The sequence below is a fragment of the Microcaecilia unicolor genome, chromosome 4, assembly GCF_901765095.1.
Source record: "Microcaecilia unicolor chromosome 4, aMicUni1.1, whole genome shotgun sequence".
NCBI classification, from domain to species: Eukaryota; Metazoa; Chordata; class Amphibia; order Gymnophiona; family Siphonopidae; genus Microcaecilia; species Microcaecilia unicolor.
In genome coordinates this window covers 338,917,442-338,933,734 of record NC_044034.1, presented here as the reverse complement: position 1 = coordinate 338,933,734, position 16,293 = coordinate 338,917,442, and the positions used below count along the sequence as shown (strand labels likewise).

General features: G+C 44.5%; 1 protein-coding gene across 4 annotated transcripts in view; it reads right to left on the bottom strand.

The window, feature by feature from the left end:
- The window catches only part of ASMTL (acetylserotonin O-methyltransferase like), an 80,015-nt gene that overhangs the window by 49,890 nt on the left and 13,832 nt on the right, over window positions 1-16,293 (bottom strand). For all 4 annotated transcript variants that reach the window (XM_030202107.1, XM_030202109.1, XM_030202108.1 and 1 more), the window contains 3 exons: window positions 14,948-15,012; window positions 4,026-4,134; window positions 125-542 (listed from right to left, as the gene is read on the bottom strand). In XM_030202107.1, coding sequence (XP_030057967.1) covers window positions 125-542; window positions 4,026-4,134; window positions 14,948-15,012 — 592 coding nt within the window. The remainder of the gene's footprint in view (window positions 1-124; window positions 543-4,025; window positions 4,135-14,947; window positions 15,013-16,293) is intronic.

The window sequence follows — 16,293 nt, the reverse complement described above, 5'->3', positions numbered from 1 at the left end:
GCAGTAATCATGCAGCTGAGCTGGTAGTAGCTTTCCGCATCAGCCCCTTGGTGTGTCCCAAGGACTGGGTTGAGAACTCTTGGCACAGCCACCAAGGGAAGAAGAGAGATAAGCACATATTTACCTTTGATGCTTTAAAGCCATCCAGAAGTCTTATCATTTTAGAAGGAAAAGCTATTGCATGGCCAGAGTTCCCCGCTGACATTCGTCCACAAGTATACGGAGCAGTTGAGCCACTTGCTCTGTGGGCCTTGCCTTCTGGAGGAAGATCATTCACATCCAATGTTTTGGTGGCTTTAGGACATTGGGTACGAGTGGAGCTCTCATTCTCTGCATCACTGAGGTCTTCAAACGTTTCCACATAAGGTATGGAGTCATGCTTTATGCGTTGTATAGCATTCTTGGGGGGCGGATAGTACAATTCTGCTAACTTTTTGCAGAAGTGGTTCAAAGGAAACCCCACTACATTTAGGAAGTCACCATGAACGTACTCGACCAGCATTCCTCCCAGGGCCTGAATTCCGTATCCACCAGCTTTGTCCCTGCACAAAACATGGGAGGCAATCAGAACTTTGGTGAAGACTATGGGATCAATTTGTTAATTGGCGATATGCAGTAAGCACGTTATTAGTGAACAGGTCCCACTGCCAATAACAGGAGCCATGGTAAATAATGCATGTTAGCATACACACCTCTATATGTTGGGTATAGTTTTATTGTAGCAGGAAAAACATTTAACAAAGATTTGGTCATTTTTATGGACAGCCATAGATCAGACTATACGTGAAACACTAGTGGTAAATTTTATCTATCAAAGTAAAACACATGCCCACTAACTGATGAGAAACACTGTCAGTGAATACAAAACAGAACATCAATGAAAAACTTCAATCACTATATGCAACACAAACCACTGCACTGTTATGAGATATCCCTCAAATAAAGGGAGACAGTATCAGGGATGGCTGGTTACCTAGTTGGGATGAACACACCTATAAGATGACAAGAAAATGTTGGGTTGTATTAAAACCTATCTTGGGCAAACTTTTATCACACCCAGACCAATTGAGTAAAAGGTCCATATTCTCTAAATGTATAAAGCTAATAGTGATATAAACAAACAAAATTGAATGGTATGCTTAAAAAAAAAAGTTCACAGCTGTTATTCAACAAATACGACTCTTGCTCACTGTCAAAAAACTGGGGCTTTCTTTCACACAATAAATTTCCATTCCCATTCCAGGAATAAATCCATTGCCTAGAACAAGAGACACTACAGAAGAAGGAAATTGTGAAACAGACTAAAACTTTTCCGTTCTGGAGGTTCCTGAAGGCAGAACCTCTAACTATAGCTTATCAGATAGTATAAGGGCTTCAGGGGTGGTATCCCTATCGCCCTCTGGCCTAGGGAGATGGTAAGAACTCCTAGCCCAGTGCTTCTCAACCCAGCCACTTGGGTTTTTAGGATATCCACAATGATATTATTATTATTATTTATTTGGATTTTGCTCATACCTTTTTCAGTAGTAGCTCAAGGTGAGTCACATTTAGGTACACTGGGTATTTCTCTGTCCCTGGAGGGCTCACAATCTAATTTTGTACCTGAGGCAACAGAGGGTTAAGTGACTTGCCCAAGATCACAAGGAGCAGCAGTGGGATTTGAACCGGCCACCTCTGGATGTCAAGATGGGTGCTCTAATCACTAGGTCACTCCTCCACTCCACTCTCTTATAATTTGCATATGCTACCTCCTTGGTGTTCAGATCTCTCTCATGCATATTCATTGTGGATATCCTGAAAACCAAACTGGCTGACTGGCTGTGTCCCGAGGACTGGGTTGAGAAGCAATGCCCTAGCTATGGACACCTTACAGAATCATAGGTCTTAGCCCAAGGAGGACCTAACTCCAGGAAACACAGGTATCAATTAGCACCTGAAAGAAGTGAGGATCTGCCCTAAGACCAGCCCACCATTAAGCAAGGCTAGGCAGCTACCTAGGGCAGCAGCTGCGAGGAGCACACCAGTTTCATATTAAAAACACTTCACAATAGCAATTACATGTATTTCAGCAGTCCAAATATTCAAATTCAGGGTAGGAATTCTGCCACAATCTTGGCTTCAGGGTTCACACTTAGCTAGCATTTATAGCAATGGAGTGAAAGAGTAGCCTAGTGGACAGAAAACCAGGGTCACTTAATCCTCTACTGCCTCAAGATACAAACTTAGAATACAAGCCTTCCAGAGACAAATACATATTGTAATCGGAATGTAATGTGCCTTGAGCTACTACTGAAGAAACAAGCTAAACCCATATAAACAAATTTAATTTATATTCCATCTTTCCAAACACTTAATTGTGTTCAAGGCTGATTAAAATAGTGTAGTGATGGAACATTTCATTTGTTTGAAACCAAACAAAAAAAGTTATTTCCAGTCACACACTGATTTCTCACTTTCTGATCATGGGAAAATGAACATGAGGTCTGGAAGGACTGCCACCAGGTTAAGCAGAACCTCTGGAGGGAGCACAGCTCTTCCCTTCTAGTTCTCCTCTTCCAGGTGTCCATTCTAGCTGTACCTTCACATGACTCTGGTCAAAATCCCTAAAGAAGTAGCACATACTTCAAAGAAACCATGACTAGTTCTCCATTTTTCTCCCCAGTTCCCCACTTCTACCTATACTGCCACACTGTAGCCAAACTCCACCTGGTCAAGATGGCAAAATACCTTCATCTGTCTTGTATAAGTCAGCATCCTCATCTATGCAAATAGCAGGGGCTTCACGTTTCCAGAGGTCAGGAGGCAAAGCTAATAGACCCCACACAGGATAGAGGGAGAAGAGGGGAACCCAATCTGCACACTCATGGGCTCATTTTCGAAAGAGAAGAACGCCCATCTTTTGACATAAATTGGAAGATGGACGGTCATCCAAATCGGTATAATCGAAAGTCGATTTTGGACGTCCCTAAATGCTTTCCGTCGCAGGGACGGCCAAAGTTCAAGGGTGCGTGTCAGAGGCATAGCGAAGGCGGGACTTGGGCGTGCCTAACACTAGGACGTCCTCAACCCATAATCAAAATAAACAAGGATGTCCCTGATGAACACTTGGATGACTTTACCAGGTCGTGTTTTTCTTACGACCAAGGCACAAAAAGGTGCCCGAACTGACCAGATGACCATCAGAGAGAATCAGGGATGACCTCCCCTTACCCCCCCAGTGGTCACTAACCCCCTCCCACCCTCAGAAAACATCTTTCAAAATATTGATTGCCAGCCTCAGATGTCATACTCAGGTCCATCACAGCAGTATGCAGGTCCCTGGAGCAGTTTTAGTGGGTGCAGTGCACTTCAGGCAGGCAGACCCAGGCCCATCCCCCCCTACCTGTTACGTCTGTGGAAGAAACAGCGAGACCTCCAAAATCCACCACAAACCCACTGTACCCACATCTAGGTGGCCCCCTTCACCCGTAAGGGCTATGGTAGTGGTGTACAGTTGCGAGTAGTGGGTTTTTGGGGGGGGGGGGGTTTGGGGGGCTCAGCACACACGGTAAGGGAGCTATGTACCTGGGAGCAATTTATAAAGTCCACTGCAGTGCCCTCTAGGGTGCCCGGTTGGTGTCTTGGCATGTCAGGGGGACCAGTGCACTACAAATTTTGGCTCCTCCCACGACCAAATGGCTTGCATTTGGTCGTTTCTGAGATGGACGTCCTTGGTTTCCATTATCACCAAAAATCAGAAACTACCAAATCTAGGGACGACCAAATTTAAGGATTTGGACGTCCCTGACCGTATTATCGAAACAAAAGATGGACGTCCATCTTATTTAAAAAATACGGGTTTCCCCGCCCCTGGATCGGGACGTTCTGCGAGGACGTCCAAAATCGAAACGAGGACACCCCTTTCGATTATGCCCCTCTCAGTCTTCCAAGGAAGTATCCAGAATGTACTGCCTTTATAAAAATTCTGCTACCCACAATTGGTAGATTTCATATAAGAGATGCCATATAGATCAATGAATACTTACATTGGTTCTCCGCTGTCAATATAGTCCCGCAAAAGCTCCTCAGACAAATCTGCAAACTTGACCTTTGTCTCTTCGTAAAAATCAATCACTTCAGTCTCTAGCTCATTATCTGGAAATAAAAATCTCTGTGTGAACCATAAAAACAACTTATTAATGTGGAATACTATGGCATACTTTGTATTGTTTGAATATTTTTACTGCTGTAGTTGTCTATTGCTTATGTTGGCTTATTTTTGCTGTACATAGCCTTGAGTGAATTTCTTCAAAAAGGTAGTAAATAAATCCTAAATAATAAATAAATAAAATATGCATGCTGGCAGCACAACTCAAAAGTAGATGTTTCATAGTATGAGGAAGCTGAACTCGGGGGGGGGGGGGGGGGGGATTCTCATGGTGTTTTTGTTGCATTCTATTAAATGAGAGTCTCAAAAAACAAGTTTTAGCCCCATCCTCTCCCACATAAAATAACAACAAAACAAACAAACAAAAGGACAGACACACATGGCAATGCTAAGATGTACTTTTACTTCTGTGGACTATCTTAAAATTGTTCCCCTGAAAATCTCAAAACCAAGCAGTACAAAATAACAGTTAAAGAATAAATTCTAAATTTATAACAATAACTGATATTTCTGTGATTTATTAAAATATAAATATTAGACATTGATGCTCCTGCACTTACAGTAAATATTACAAAACACCCCATTATGTTCATCCTAATCCGAAGGAGAAATGAGATCTTACCTGATAAATTTCTTTCCATTAGTTCTTCCCACTATTCCAGAAGCTGTGGGATAGTAGTGTTCGTCAACCAGCAGGTGAAGATAGAGAACTGAAAAGCGAGCTTAAACATCTCTCCTAGCATCCAGTCCAGCTCCTATTTACTTAGGCAAGCAGTAAGGAGAAACTCAGAATAAACACAACATCCTTAAACAACTTGCTAACTTAACACTAACCAGATGAACAAAGGCGTGGACCTCTCTCATCTCTGGACAACTGGTAGAGACCAAGAGGTATGCAGGAAGCACCATGCAAGGTGACAGTCATTATTTGACTCACTACTTTGCATCGACTAAACAGCTCAGAAACCTCAGGCGGGCCTCTGGAATAATGGGAAGAACTAATGGAAAGAAAATTATTAGGTAAGATCTAATTTATCCTTCCATTATGTAGCTTCCCACTATTCCAGAGCCTGTGGGGTGTTCAAAAATAATCAAGTAGGTGGGATCCTGGCACCGCTGCCTTGAGGACCAAAGCCCCAAAACTGGCTTCCAAACGGACAGCAACATCCATCCTGCAGTGCTTGGCAAAGATATGCAGCATCGACCATGTCTCCACCTTCCAAATATCCAATGAGGACTCTACGCGTATTGAGAAGTTTCAAGGAAGAATACTGAGCCTCTTCATCCTTTCTGCAAAAGGACGGAAGCACCACAGATCAGCTGAGATGAAATGCTGATATCACTTTTGGAAGAAAGGAAGGAATCATGCCTCTGAAAAGTGAAGAAAGGGATTCTGACAAGAGACAGCATGAGGCTCTGAAACCAATGTGCCAACGTAACAGCCACCAGGAACGCTGTCTTTAGCATAAGATCTTTCAAGGAGGCCTTCCGGAGTGGCTTAGAAAGAAGGCTACTGAAGAGCCGAAAAGGTTAAGATTCACTCTGGACATGGCGAATGAAAAGGCAGGTTGCAATCAGCCTGCTCTCCACAAGAACTGAACGATATCTAGGTGAGCCGCAAGAGAGACATCTTTTGTAGTCGGCCCCTAAAACAGGCCAAAGCTTCAACCTGAACTTTTAGAGAACCAAACGCTAATCTTTTCTGAAGATTTGACTGGAGAAACGCTAGGATGTGCACAATCTGACCAGAGAAGGGAGAAAGTCCATGCTAAGAACACCAGTCTTCAAACATCCTCCACACGTCATGAATGTAGAGTGTTTCCGAGCCTGAAGCAAGGTAGCAATGAACAAATTAGAACAATCCCGTCCAGTAGTCAAACCATGGCTGCATATCATGGCCTCCGTGGCCAATATGGGGGCCACATGGCCTACCATGAGCCAAGGAGGGAAGACATACAGTAGATGTGTTTCCGGCCAGGGCAGCAGTAGGGAATCGATCCCTACTGACCCTGATTCTTTCCAATGGCTGAAGAATTTGGGCACTTTGGCATTCCTTTTTGTCATCCTCAAGTCAAGAAGCTGAAAATCCTGGCCAGATAGTTCCCATTCTCTCAGATCCAAGGAGTGCCTGCTGAGAAAGTCCACCTCCACATTCAAGAACACAGCAATGTGAGCTGCCGACAAGCAGAGAAGATTTTTCTCTACCCAACTCATGAAGGAGACTGCCTTCACTGCCACCGGACAGCTGTGGATCCAGCCTTGCTTGTTGATATAAGCCACTGCTGTTGCACTGTTGGAGAAAACTCAGACCGGATCCTCCACAAGACAGGGAGTAAAGTCCTGTAACGCATTCTGCACTGCCCTAAGCTCCAATTATTAACTACAGACTCCTGTACCGTCCAGGTGCTTTGTGCTAAATAGAACTTGTAATGAGCTTCTCAACCCGACTTGCTGGTGTTCGTTGTCACCACCTCCCATTGTGTTATTGGGAAAGGAGCTCCAATGGTCAAATTCCTGGGCGGCAACCACCACCACTGCATACTCCATTTGGCAACCAACATCCAAAGAAGATAAAAGTCTTATTTCTGTGACACTGGAGACCAGTAGCTGAGAAGAGATTCCTGTAAAGGCTACATATGAGTCCTTGGCTCATGGTACCACTTCCATCACTGAACCCAGAACCTGGACATAGTGCCAGACCCTGGGCCTGCCTTGACTGAGGAGAAGATGAATCTGTTGACTAGCTTCGACCTCTTGTACTCCACGAGTAAGATCCTTTCCCATGCTGTGTCGAATAGAATGCCCAGATACTCCAGCATCTGCAACAGAGTTAGTCTGCTCTTCTTGAAATTGATCAACCAACTCACTGGTTCCCACACTTTCTCAGGTCATGGCACCCCTAGACTACACATTTCCTCTTGTCTCGCCCCCCCCCCCCCATCAAGGCCCTCACCCCCAACAGCATCGAGTCCTACCTTTGCTGATGGGGATGCCCAAGTCCCCCCAGCTGAAGAGGTCCATTGCCCAAGGCCAAGCCCCATGCTACTTGTGCAGCTAGCAAATTGTTGGCATGTTTCAGCCACCAACACCTGCAATCCTACGCATGCCCTCCTTCACTTCCCCCTTTCCATCCAGTGTCTGCCCTACTCTCCCCCCTTCTATCCATCTTCTGCACTCCCTCTTTCCCCAATTTCATCTAGCCTCTGTCCTCTCTTGCTCCCCCTTCCATCCAGCCTAAGCCCCCCCCCATCAACTCCATTCAGCATTACCCTCTTCTCTGTTTCTTCCCCCTTCTCTCTGTTTCTTGTACTACGACTTAGTTTCCCCCAGTTCTTCACTAAGTTCCTGAGATCTTCTCCAAATAGCCACCTGCCCCGAAATGGCAATTTAAATACACGTGACCGTCGCTGCATCCACTGCCCAATGCCACAACCAGAGCTGCTGATGTGCTGTGACAGCCAAAGACTTACTGCTGGCCGTAACCCGTAACATGTCATAAATAGCATCCGCCTGGTAGGCCAACCCTGCTTCCAGCTTGGAGTTATGGTGCCCGTCTTGTTTTGCTGACTGCTGATGCCATTTCAGGCATGCTCTTAGCACGAATAAGCTGCACACTGATGCTCGGAGGCCCAAAAAGGCCACTTCAAAGGCTTGTTTCAATGAGACTTCTAGCTTCCTATCCTCTAGGTCTTTTAGGGCAATGCCCCCTTCCACTTGCAAAGTGACCTTCTTAGTCACCGCCGTAACCAGGGAGCCCACCCTGAGAAGCTGCAATTTAGCTTTCTCCTCCAGAACTAATGGGTAGAGGCGAGCCATGGCTCTTCCCACTCTCAGCCCTGCATCCAGCAAGACCCATTCTGCTCTAATCAGGTTCTGGATGTCTGGATACATTGGGAAGGCCTTATAAGGACCTCTAATCCTCCTCATTACTCACAAAGATTGAACTCCTGACACTAAAGCAGGAGGCTCCTCAATGGAAAGCACGCCAGTGCCTCACCAATAAGAGTACAGAGCTCCTCTTTATGAAACAACCTCAGTAATTTCAGATCATCTTTCTCCTCTAACGGATCCTTCATCGATGGCTCCTCTGAATAGAATGAGGCCACATCAGATAAGGAGGGAGAAACAGAGAGCCTCATCTGCCCACTCCTGGATGTCTGAAAAAAGATCTCTCAAGAGCAGGAGGGGCAGCAAGATGAGAAACTAAAGCACCTTGCAGCAACTTTGACTGTCCATGCTATGGGTCCTCTCACTGGCTTCTAGTCTCCTATCATACCACCTACAAAATCTTGACTTTGGTTTTTAAGATACGGGCTACAGGGGATCCCTCATTCCTTGCGTGTTTACTACATCCCCATGTCCCAGCTCAATTTCTCCGCTCTTCCACCCAACATTGCCTGCTTGTTCTTACTTTTTGTGATATTGCACATGCTAGAATCAGGAATACCGTTCTCTCTGTACAAGGCCCAGAGCTCTGGAACACCTTAGGTCCCAATCCTCCCTACAGCGGTTTAAGACTGATTTGAAGACTCACCTCTTCTTAGAGGTCTTCCACTGTTCATTATTACCCCAGGCCTAAGTCTTTTCACCACTAATCTCTGAGAGTTCTCCCTGTCACTGATTGTGTTTTCCTTCCCCCACTTTTCTATCATAATTATTGTAGTTCTCCTCCCCACCTTTCTCTCTGCTGTGTTGTCTTTCTTCTTTTATTTCTCTTTTTCTTCCCTGTCTTTTTTTATGTCTGCAAGCTTCTTAGTTGGCATTACTGATAGGCAGGATAGCAAGTACCTAATAAACTTGAAACTTCAAACAATCAGACCAATGGTCCATGTAGCCCAGTATCTCCTTCCAACAGTGGCTAATCCAGGTCACAAGTACCTGGAAGAAACTCAATTAGCAACATTCCATGCTACCAATCCTGAGGCAAGCAGTGTCTTTCCTCATGTCCATCTCGCTAACAGATTACGGACTTTTCCTCAAGGAATTGTCCAAACCTTTTTAAATCCAGTTATGCTAACCACAGTTACCACATCCTCCAGCAGTGAGTTTCCAGTGCTTAAGTATTCTTCGAATGAAAAAATATTTCCTCCTGTTTGTTTTAAAAGTATTTCCATGTAATTTCATTAAGTGTCCCCTGGTTTTGTACTTTTTGAAAAGAGGGGAAAAGTTGATTCACTTCTACCCGTTCTACACCACTCAGGATATTATAGACCTCAATCATAACCCCCTTCAGCCATCTCTTTTCAAAGAGCCCTACCTCTTTAGGCCTTTCCTCATATGAAAGGAATTCCATCCCCTTATCATTTGGTCACTCTTCTTTGAACCTTTTCTAATTCCGCTATATCTTTTATGAGATGCGAGGACCAGAATTGAATGCAGGTTGTACCATGGAGTGATACAGAGGCATTATATATTCTTGGTCTTATTTTGCATCCCTTTCACTAATAACTCCTAGCATCCTGTTTGCATTTTTTGACTGCTGCACACTGGGCAAAAGATTTCAGCGTATTGTCTACAATGACACTTAGATCACTTTCTTGAGTGCTTACTCCTAAGGTGGATCCTAGCATCAGGTAACTATGATTTGGATTATTCTTCCCAATGTGAATCACTTTGCATTTGTCCACATTAATTTCATCTGCCATTTGGATGCCCAGTCTTCCAGTTTCCTAAGGTCTTTCTGCAGTTTTTCACAATCTGCATGAGTTTTGACAACTTTGAATAGTTTTTGTCATCTGCAAATTTAATCACTTCATTCATCGTTCCATTTTCTAGATCATTTATAAAAAGGTTAAATAGCACTGGTCCCAGTACAGATCCCTGCAGCACTCCACTATTCACCCTCATCCATCGAGAAAAATATCCATTTAACCCTACACTCTGTTTTCTAGCCAATAACCAATTCCTAAGCCACAGAAGGACACTGCCTCATATTCCATGACTTGTTAATTTTCTCAGGAGTCATGAGGAACTGCTAAAGCTTTCTGAAATCTAGATACACATCATCAATCAGCTCACCTTTATCCATGTTATTTACGCCTTCGAAGAAATGTAGCAAATTGGCGAGGCAAGACTCTCCCTTGGCTGAACTCTGGAGAAACAAAGATCCCGATGTAGCTTAATGTTCTGTCAGGTCCTGAGGCTGTAAAACAGCGGCTGTGCTCCATGAGTGATCAGCCAGAGGCAACTCCTCACTGTCAGTCAGCCCTGACAAAATGGCGCCTGTTCCCGTGCTCTCCTGCATCAAACTACCAGAGAACTCCAAAGACCCTCGTGTATTCAGATTCTGTGCCGAATCTGAAGGTGTGCTGCCGCTGACTTTTCCTCCATGTCCTGTGGGACTCCCAGCTTGCAACTCCACGAGGGAACACTGCTTAACTGCTTCCATGGGAGACGCCATTCACCCCCACTATCACCAGCACAGCACAATGCGTCTCAAGCGATGAGCCAGGATCCCTCCCCTGCAAAACTTGCAGCCCTCTAAGCGGATCTGACTCAAACTTTAGTTGGACCCTGCCAGCTGCTCCCCCTCAAGCTCATAGTCTGCATAAGTCTTACCACAGATGAGAAAGGCTCAGGACTGATGCTTTGTCCCATATTCTGCAGCAAACCTATCCTTTTTTTGGTTGTTGTGCTAGAAATAGAGAGAGTTCCACAGGAGGAAAGAAGTAAATTTGCAGGACACCACAGACAGAGATCTGAAGACCTCCAAATAGGACTCTGAAGACTCAAGCCACCCTCAAAGCTCAACTGGGGACCAATTGACCAACTGGACCAGGAGCAATCACTCAGAACCACAAGAGGTTGAAAAAAGTGAGTCCGTCCACCTTCTGGTGATAGAGAACTAAAAACTGAGCTGGGACACATTTTTGTTGGCATCCTATCCAGCTCCTCAGTTTTCTATCTCTACCTGCAGGTCGATGGACATAACTATCTCACAGGTGCTGGAATAGTATGAAGATACATAATAGAAGATCAGTTTTCCCTCCATCTTTTTCTTCCCTTTCTTTTTCATCCACATTTTGAAAATTCCCCCTTTTCAGCAACTATGCCCACGTATCTCTGGAGAACACTCGCCAACCCTCTTCCTTTCCTTCCCAGGCCTGAACATATCTGCCAGGGCTGGTGCCATGGATATGGTTAGAGATCATAAGCTTGTTCCCCTGCATTACATCACTATGGCCTAAGCCATGGAGACACCCCAAGGGAGCTCAGTTTAGTTCACATTTTCTGCTTTTTCTCGCCATAACTAACTTCTATTTCCCTCTGATAAAAACACTGGAAAATTATAACCCTTAGATGTCTGAACTGTGAAAAGATCTCTATGAGCATTACAATATCCTATATAATAAAACGCACCCCCAACATTCTGAAGCTGACTGCATGGCTGAGGCATTCCTGCTCTCTGTATCCATCTCCTAAATTGACATCACATATTTCCGAGTTCGTCACAAGCAGAAGTGACGAACCACACGAGGTTTCTCGGCATCAGAATGTTGGAGGTGCATTCTATTAAATAGGATTGGTCAGTTCCTTGAAGCATAGCCAGAGCTCAGCATCCTGCACAGTAATGCTCAGACACCAGAGAGAGAGAGGGGGGGGGGGGCCTGACACCAGAGGGGGGGGGGGGGGGGGAAGGTATTTCTGTCACACACACTCTCTCTCTCTCACACTCTCTCTCTCACAGTCAATGTCTTTCTCTCTCTCACTCTCACACACGCTATGTCTCACACTGTATCACATTCACTCTCTATGTGTCACACAGTCATTCACACACTCTCTTGGTCTCATACACTCAGTCTCACAGAGAGTCTGTGTCTCACACACACACTCTCTCTCTCGCACACACACTATATCTGTGTGAAACACACTCTCTCTCTCTCTCACACTGTTTCTCACATACGCACTTGCACACTCTCATTTTCAAACACACACTCTCTCTCTCACAGACACACTCGCATCCACACTCACTCTCTCTCTCACACACACTCGCACATTCACTCTCTCACACACAGTCACTCTCACATACACTCTGTCAAACATACACACTCCAAGGAAAATCTTGCTAGCGCCCATTTCATTTGTGTCAGAAACGGGCCTTTTTTACTAGTCCTATATAATAATTTGCACCTCCAACATTCTACGTCTGGATGCCTGGGTTCGTAACATCCATTCCCACTCATTGTCCCGCCCTCGCGTCAAAACGTAATGACGTCAGAGGGTGGAACAATGAGGGGGAACGCTGGAGGCGAGATGATGTCAGGAGGAGAGAATCGCGGGACATCGAGGGAAGGAAGGGGAGGGCAGGGCAGAGTAGAATTGATGGACATGTATGGGATGAGAGGACAGTCATAGGCACCCTGTATAAGAGGCTTGGGGAGGCTAAGCCTCCCCAGCCCAACCGTGACCTTCCCCTGGCTGCTGCCCCCCCCCCCCCCCAAATGCAGGGCTGCCTGGCACAGCAGCACTGCAGCCAGGCAGCTCTCGGACAGTCCCTCTGCTCCTTCCCACCCTCAGCTCCCCGATTGACAGCCTTCCTCTCTGTTCCTTCCTCCCCCCCCCCCCCCCGCGTTTAACCCTTTTACTTTCAGGCACAGCGATGGATGGATATGGGTGGATGGAGGAGAGTGCAGGGGAGAATGGAGAGTTGCTGGACATGGATGGATGGATGGATGGAGGGGAGGGAAGAGAGGAGAAATGCTGGGCATGGATTGAGGGGAGGGAAGACAAGAGAAATGCTGGACATGGATGGAGTCTGCATAGTCTTTATGTTTTAAAGAATACTATAAATAAAAATCACAAAAAAAGATTAAAACAAAAAAAAAAAAACAGAGTTAAAACATTCCGTATCTCATACCCCTGGAGCATATTACTCATTATACACCCTCCCCAATTATTGCTTATCATGACAGAACATTTCTCCTAACGGTTCCCTTAAAAACATAATCGCCATTACATGATAACCTTGCTAGCGCCCATTTCATTTGTGTGAGAAACGGGCCTTTTTTACTAGTTAATATATATTTATTTCTAAAACAAGTCATCAAGCAGGTTTATCATCACCCCCCAGTATTTTTTATACAACTGTGAGAAGGTAACAGCCAAAAAAGTTGACAAAAGCCAAGCAGAAGCAAGCAAATAGAGGGGAAATGTGTTCTTATCTGCTAAATTTCCTTCCATGAGTCTGACAAGGCAAGTCTAGATGAGTGTGTTCTGTGTCCTGACCAGCAGATGGAGACACAATAAACTGACAAACCAGTGACATCACTAGCACATGGAGTGATGCAAACCTAGAACCTGCTAGTCTACTATTCACAAAGCAGATCTGCAACACCTATGATCTACCCATTTGAAACATTATAAATTAATTCTATAAGTAAGGCTTATAGCTCAACATTATAGAACAACCTCATAGCATAACAGTATGCTGCCACAACAAAGTGCGATCAGATACAGCAACATTTCAATGCAGTACTATAGCACCATATTAAAAAAAAAGAGCAGCATTATATAGCATCATTATAGTGGAACATGAAAAATACACCTGTCACCAGTCCAGGCAACTGGAATGTACTAAAGCTCTAAGGACCCTTGGTGGGATGAAGACTACACCATAATAGACACCATGCTCCCAAAGTGACCGCCATCTGCTTTTAATCATCATCACAGAGACCATCAAATATGGGCATCATGCTGCCCAAAGGAATAACTTGTTCCTAATATTGTGCACTAAGGCCCTGGACCTTCCCAGAGATGGAGTTCATTCTACTGTCAGAGAACTCCCAACTTCCAAATCTAAAATGTCGATCAGCTGGCACAGACCCAGTCCCTTGCTGACCACCAAGCAGGGCAACTGAATTGTCACCATGCATCTCAAAAAAGACACAGCAGAATTAGAAAAGGTACAAAGAAGGGCAACAAAAACGATAAAGAGGATGGGATGACTTCGTTATGAGGAAAGGCTAAAGAGGCTAGAGCTCTTCAAGCTTGGAGAAAAGACAACTGAAAAGAGATATAATAAGAGGTCTAGAAAGTACTGAGTGGAATGGAACAGGTATTAATTAGTAAATCCACTTGTTTACTCTTTCCAAAATTAGAAGGATCAGGGAAACACAATGAAGTTATTAGGTAGCAAATTTAAAACATGAAGACAGCACTAACATTCACACACCTTTTCTCGTTATTTTGTAACCTACATATGTGAATGTTAATACACATTTAAGCTCTAGTGCTGTCCTCATGTATTTTTTAAACATTTATTAATAAAATAGCTCCTCCCTGTATATGTCCTACTTTGCCAGAATCTCTTTTCCCAGGGGTGTGGATATGTCAATTTTTGATGGGAGCTACCTGTACAGCCTTTCCCTTGTAAAACAGGTCACATTTTCTGCATGTTTTCACTCCCAAGTCAATATTCACCCATACACAAACTATCTAAAATGGTACTTAAGGGTCTAGGCCTTTCCACAGGTTGGTCAAGTTAGAAGAATTAGTTCCAGAGAAGGCTTGGACCATCCTCTTCATAGTTTGTTGCCACCTTGCAGTGGCTGGTTGCCTCATGGGCACAAAATCCCTAGATCTCTGGAAAGCAGACTTCAGGATAGGGGGGAGGGAAGGGGAAAATGATTTTAAAATGCCATGACGTTTTTGGTATGTATGTATAATCTTGGTTGAGTTTTATTTTGGAGATCCTTTGTGATCCATCTTGTGTACTGTTTCACTAGCTAAAAGTAAACATTTAAATAAAGGACCACTTAATATTCAAAGGCATCTTTATTATATTGAAAAGCATAATATTACCATTTTCACTTTTGCAGAGAACTATGGCGACCCCAGTAAAAACACTGTGTTCCTTGCCACTCATCCTACAAATGAAAAAAAGAGTGCTGTTTATTTTATAAAGATTTTCCTTTGCTCATTGTTCAACCCTGTATTGCAAAAAATATCCTGTAACCACCCCTATTCAAATAATCATTTTGGGTCACATTTTACAGACATATGGTAAGTTTTTGTACTTACTGCACCATAGGTGAAAAACTTAAGCTGTAGAAAATGCAAAGCCAGTGCAATAAATGTAGAAGGCATAGTAAGCATCTGTCCTGCATGTACTGTGCAGGGCAGACACATAGGACTAAATTCTGTAAGTGGCATCCAAATTTGGGTGCCGACAAAAATGCACGCTGTGCTCAAAGTTGGGCACATTTATAGAATAGCGCTTAGTGCCAGGATCTGAACCCAATTTTGAATGAGACGATTTACACCACCTGCTGCAAATCCTCACACCTAAATTAGGCACAGACCGCTGTATTCTGTTACACTGCATGCAAATGCCCCTGAGCCCCCATGCCTCTGCCATTGCCACGCCCTCTTTTGGGATCCAAACAGCATCTTTATAGAACACCGACTAAAGATGCACGTGTAAATTCTAAGAGGTCCTTATACTAAGATGCACTAGCAATTAGCGCATCTTAGTAAAAGGACTCCTAAATTTGTTGCCAGTTAGCACCAGTAATTGATTGTTGGTGACCAACTGGTGCTAATTGGCACATTGTTCAATTAAATTGCATGCGCAAACTGGGTATACGCCCAAATCTGCACATACAATTTTGAGCACCATATATAGAATTGGGGGATATCGCACAGGTCCAAGTTACGTGCATTGTCAGATCCCGGCACTATCTGCTAGGTATGAAAAACGGACCTTTCTACAAGCAAAGAAAAGTTGCCACTGCAGCACAGCCTGATCTCCTCTCCCAAACAGCTCCTCACACCCCGCTACAGGTTCCCTTCCCCGAGTTGAAGCCAATCCTCAACCCTCCCCACCCCAGGACTCACATGTGGTTCTCCCTGGTAGGTTAGAAGACAGAGCAGGAGAAGTAACCTTCTGCTTCTGCCCCTTAGCTAGCCTGGGTTCAAAATGCCATCCATGACCTCTAGCAGTAGTCTTGCTGTACTGCCGCTAGGAGTCAATCTGCCATATAAGGTGGAGTTAAGTACAGCCACACTATTGACAGTCACAAAAGGCAGCAAGCAGTGCCATCCACTTCACTAGCTGTCAGTGTCAGCCACACCTCATCTCTCCCTCCCATCTGCATTAAGCAGCCAGCACAGGCTTTCATTTTTACTGTACTGGCTGGCACTGTTCC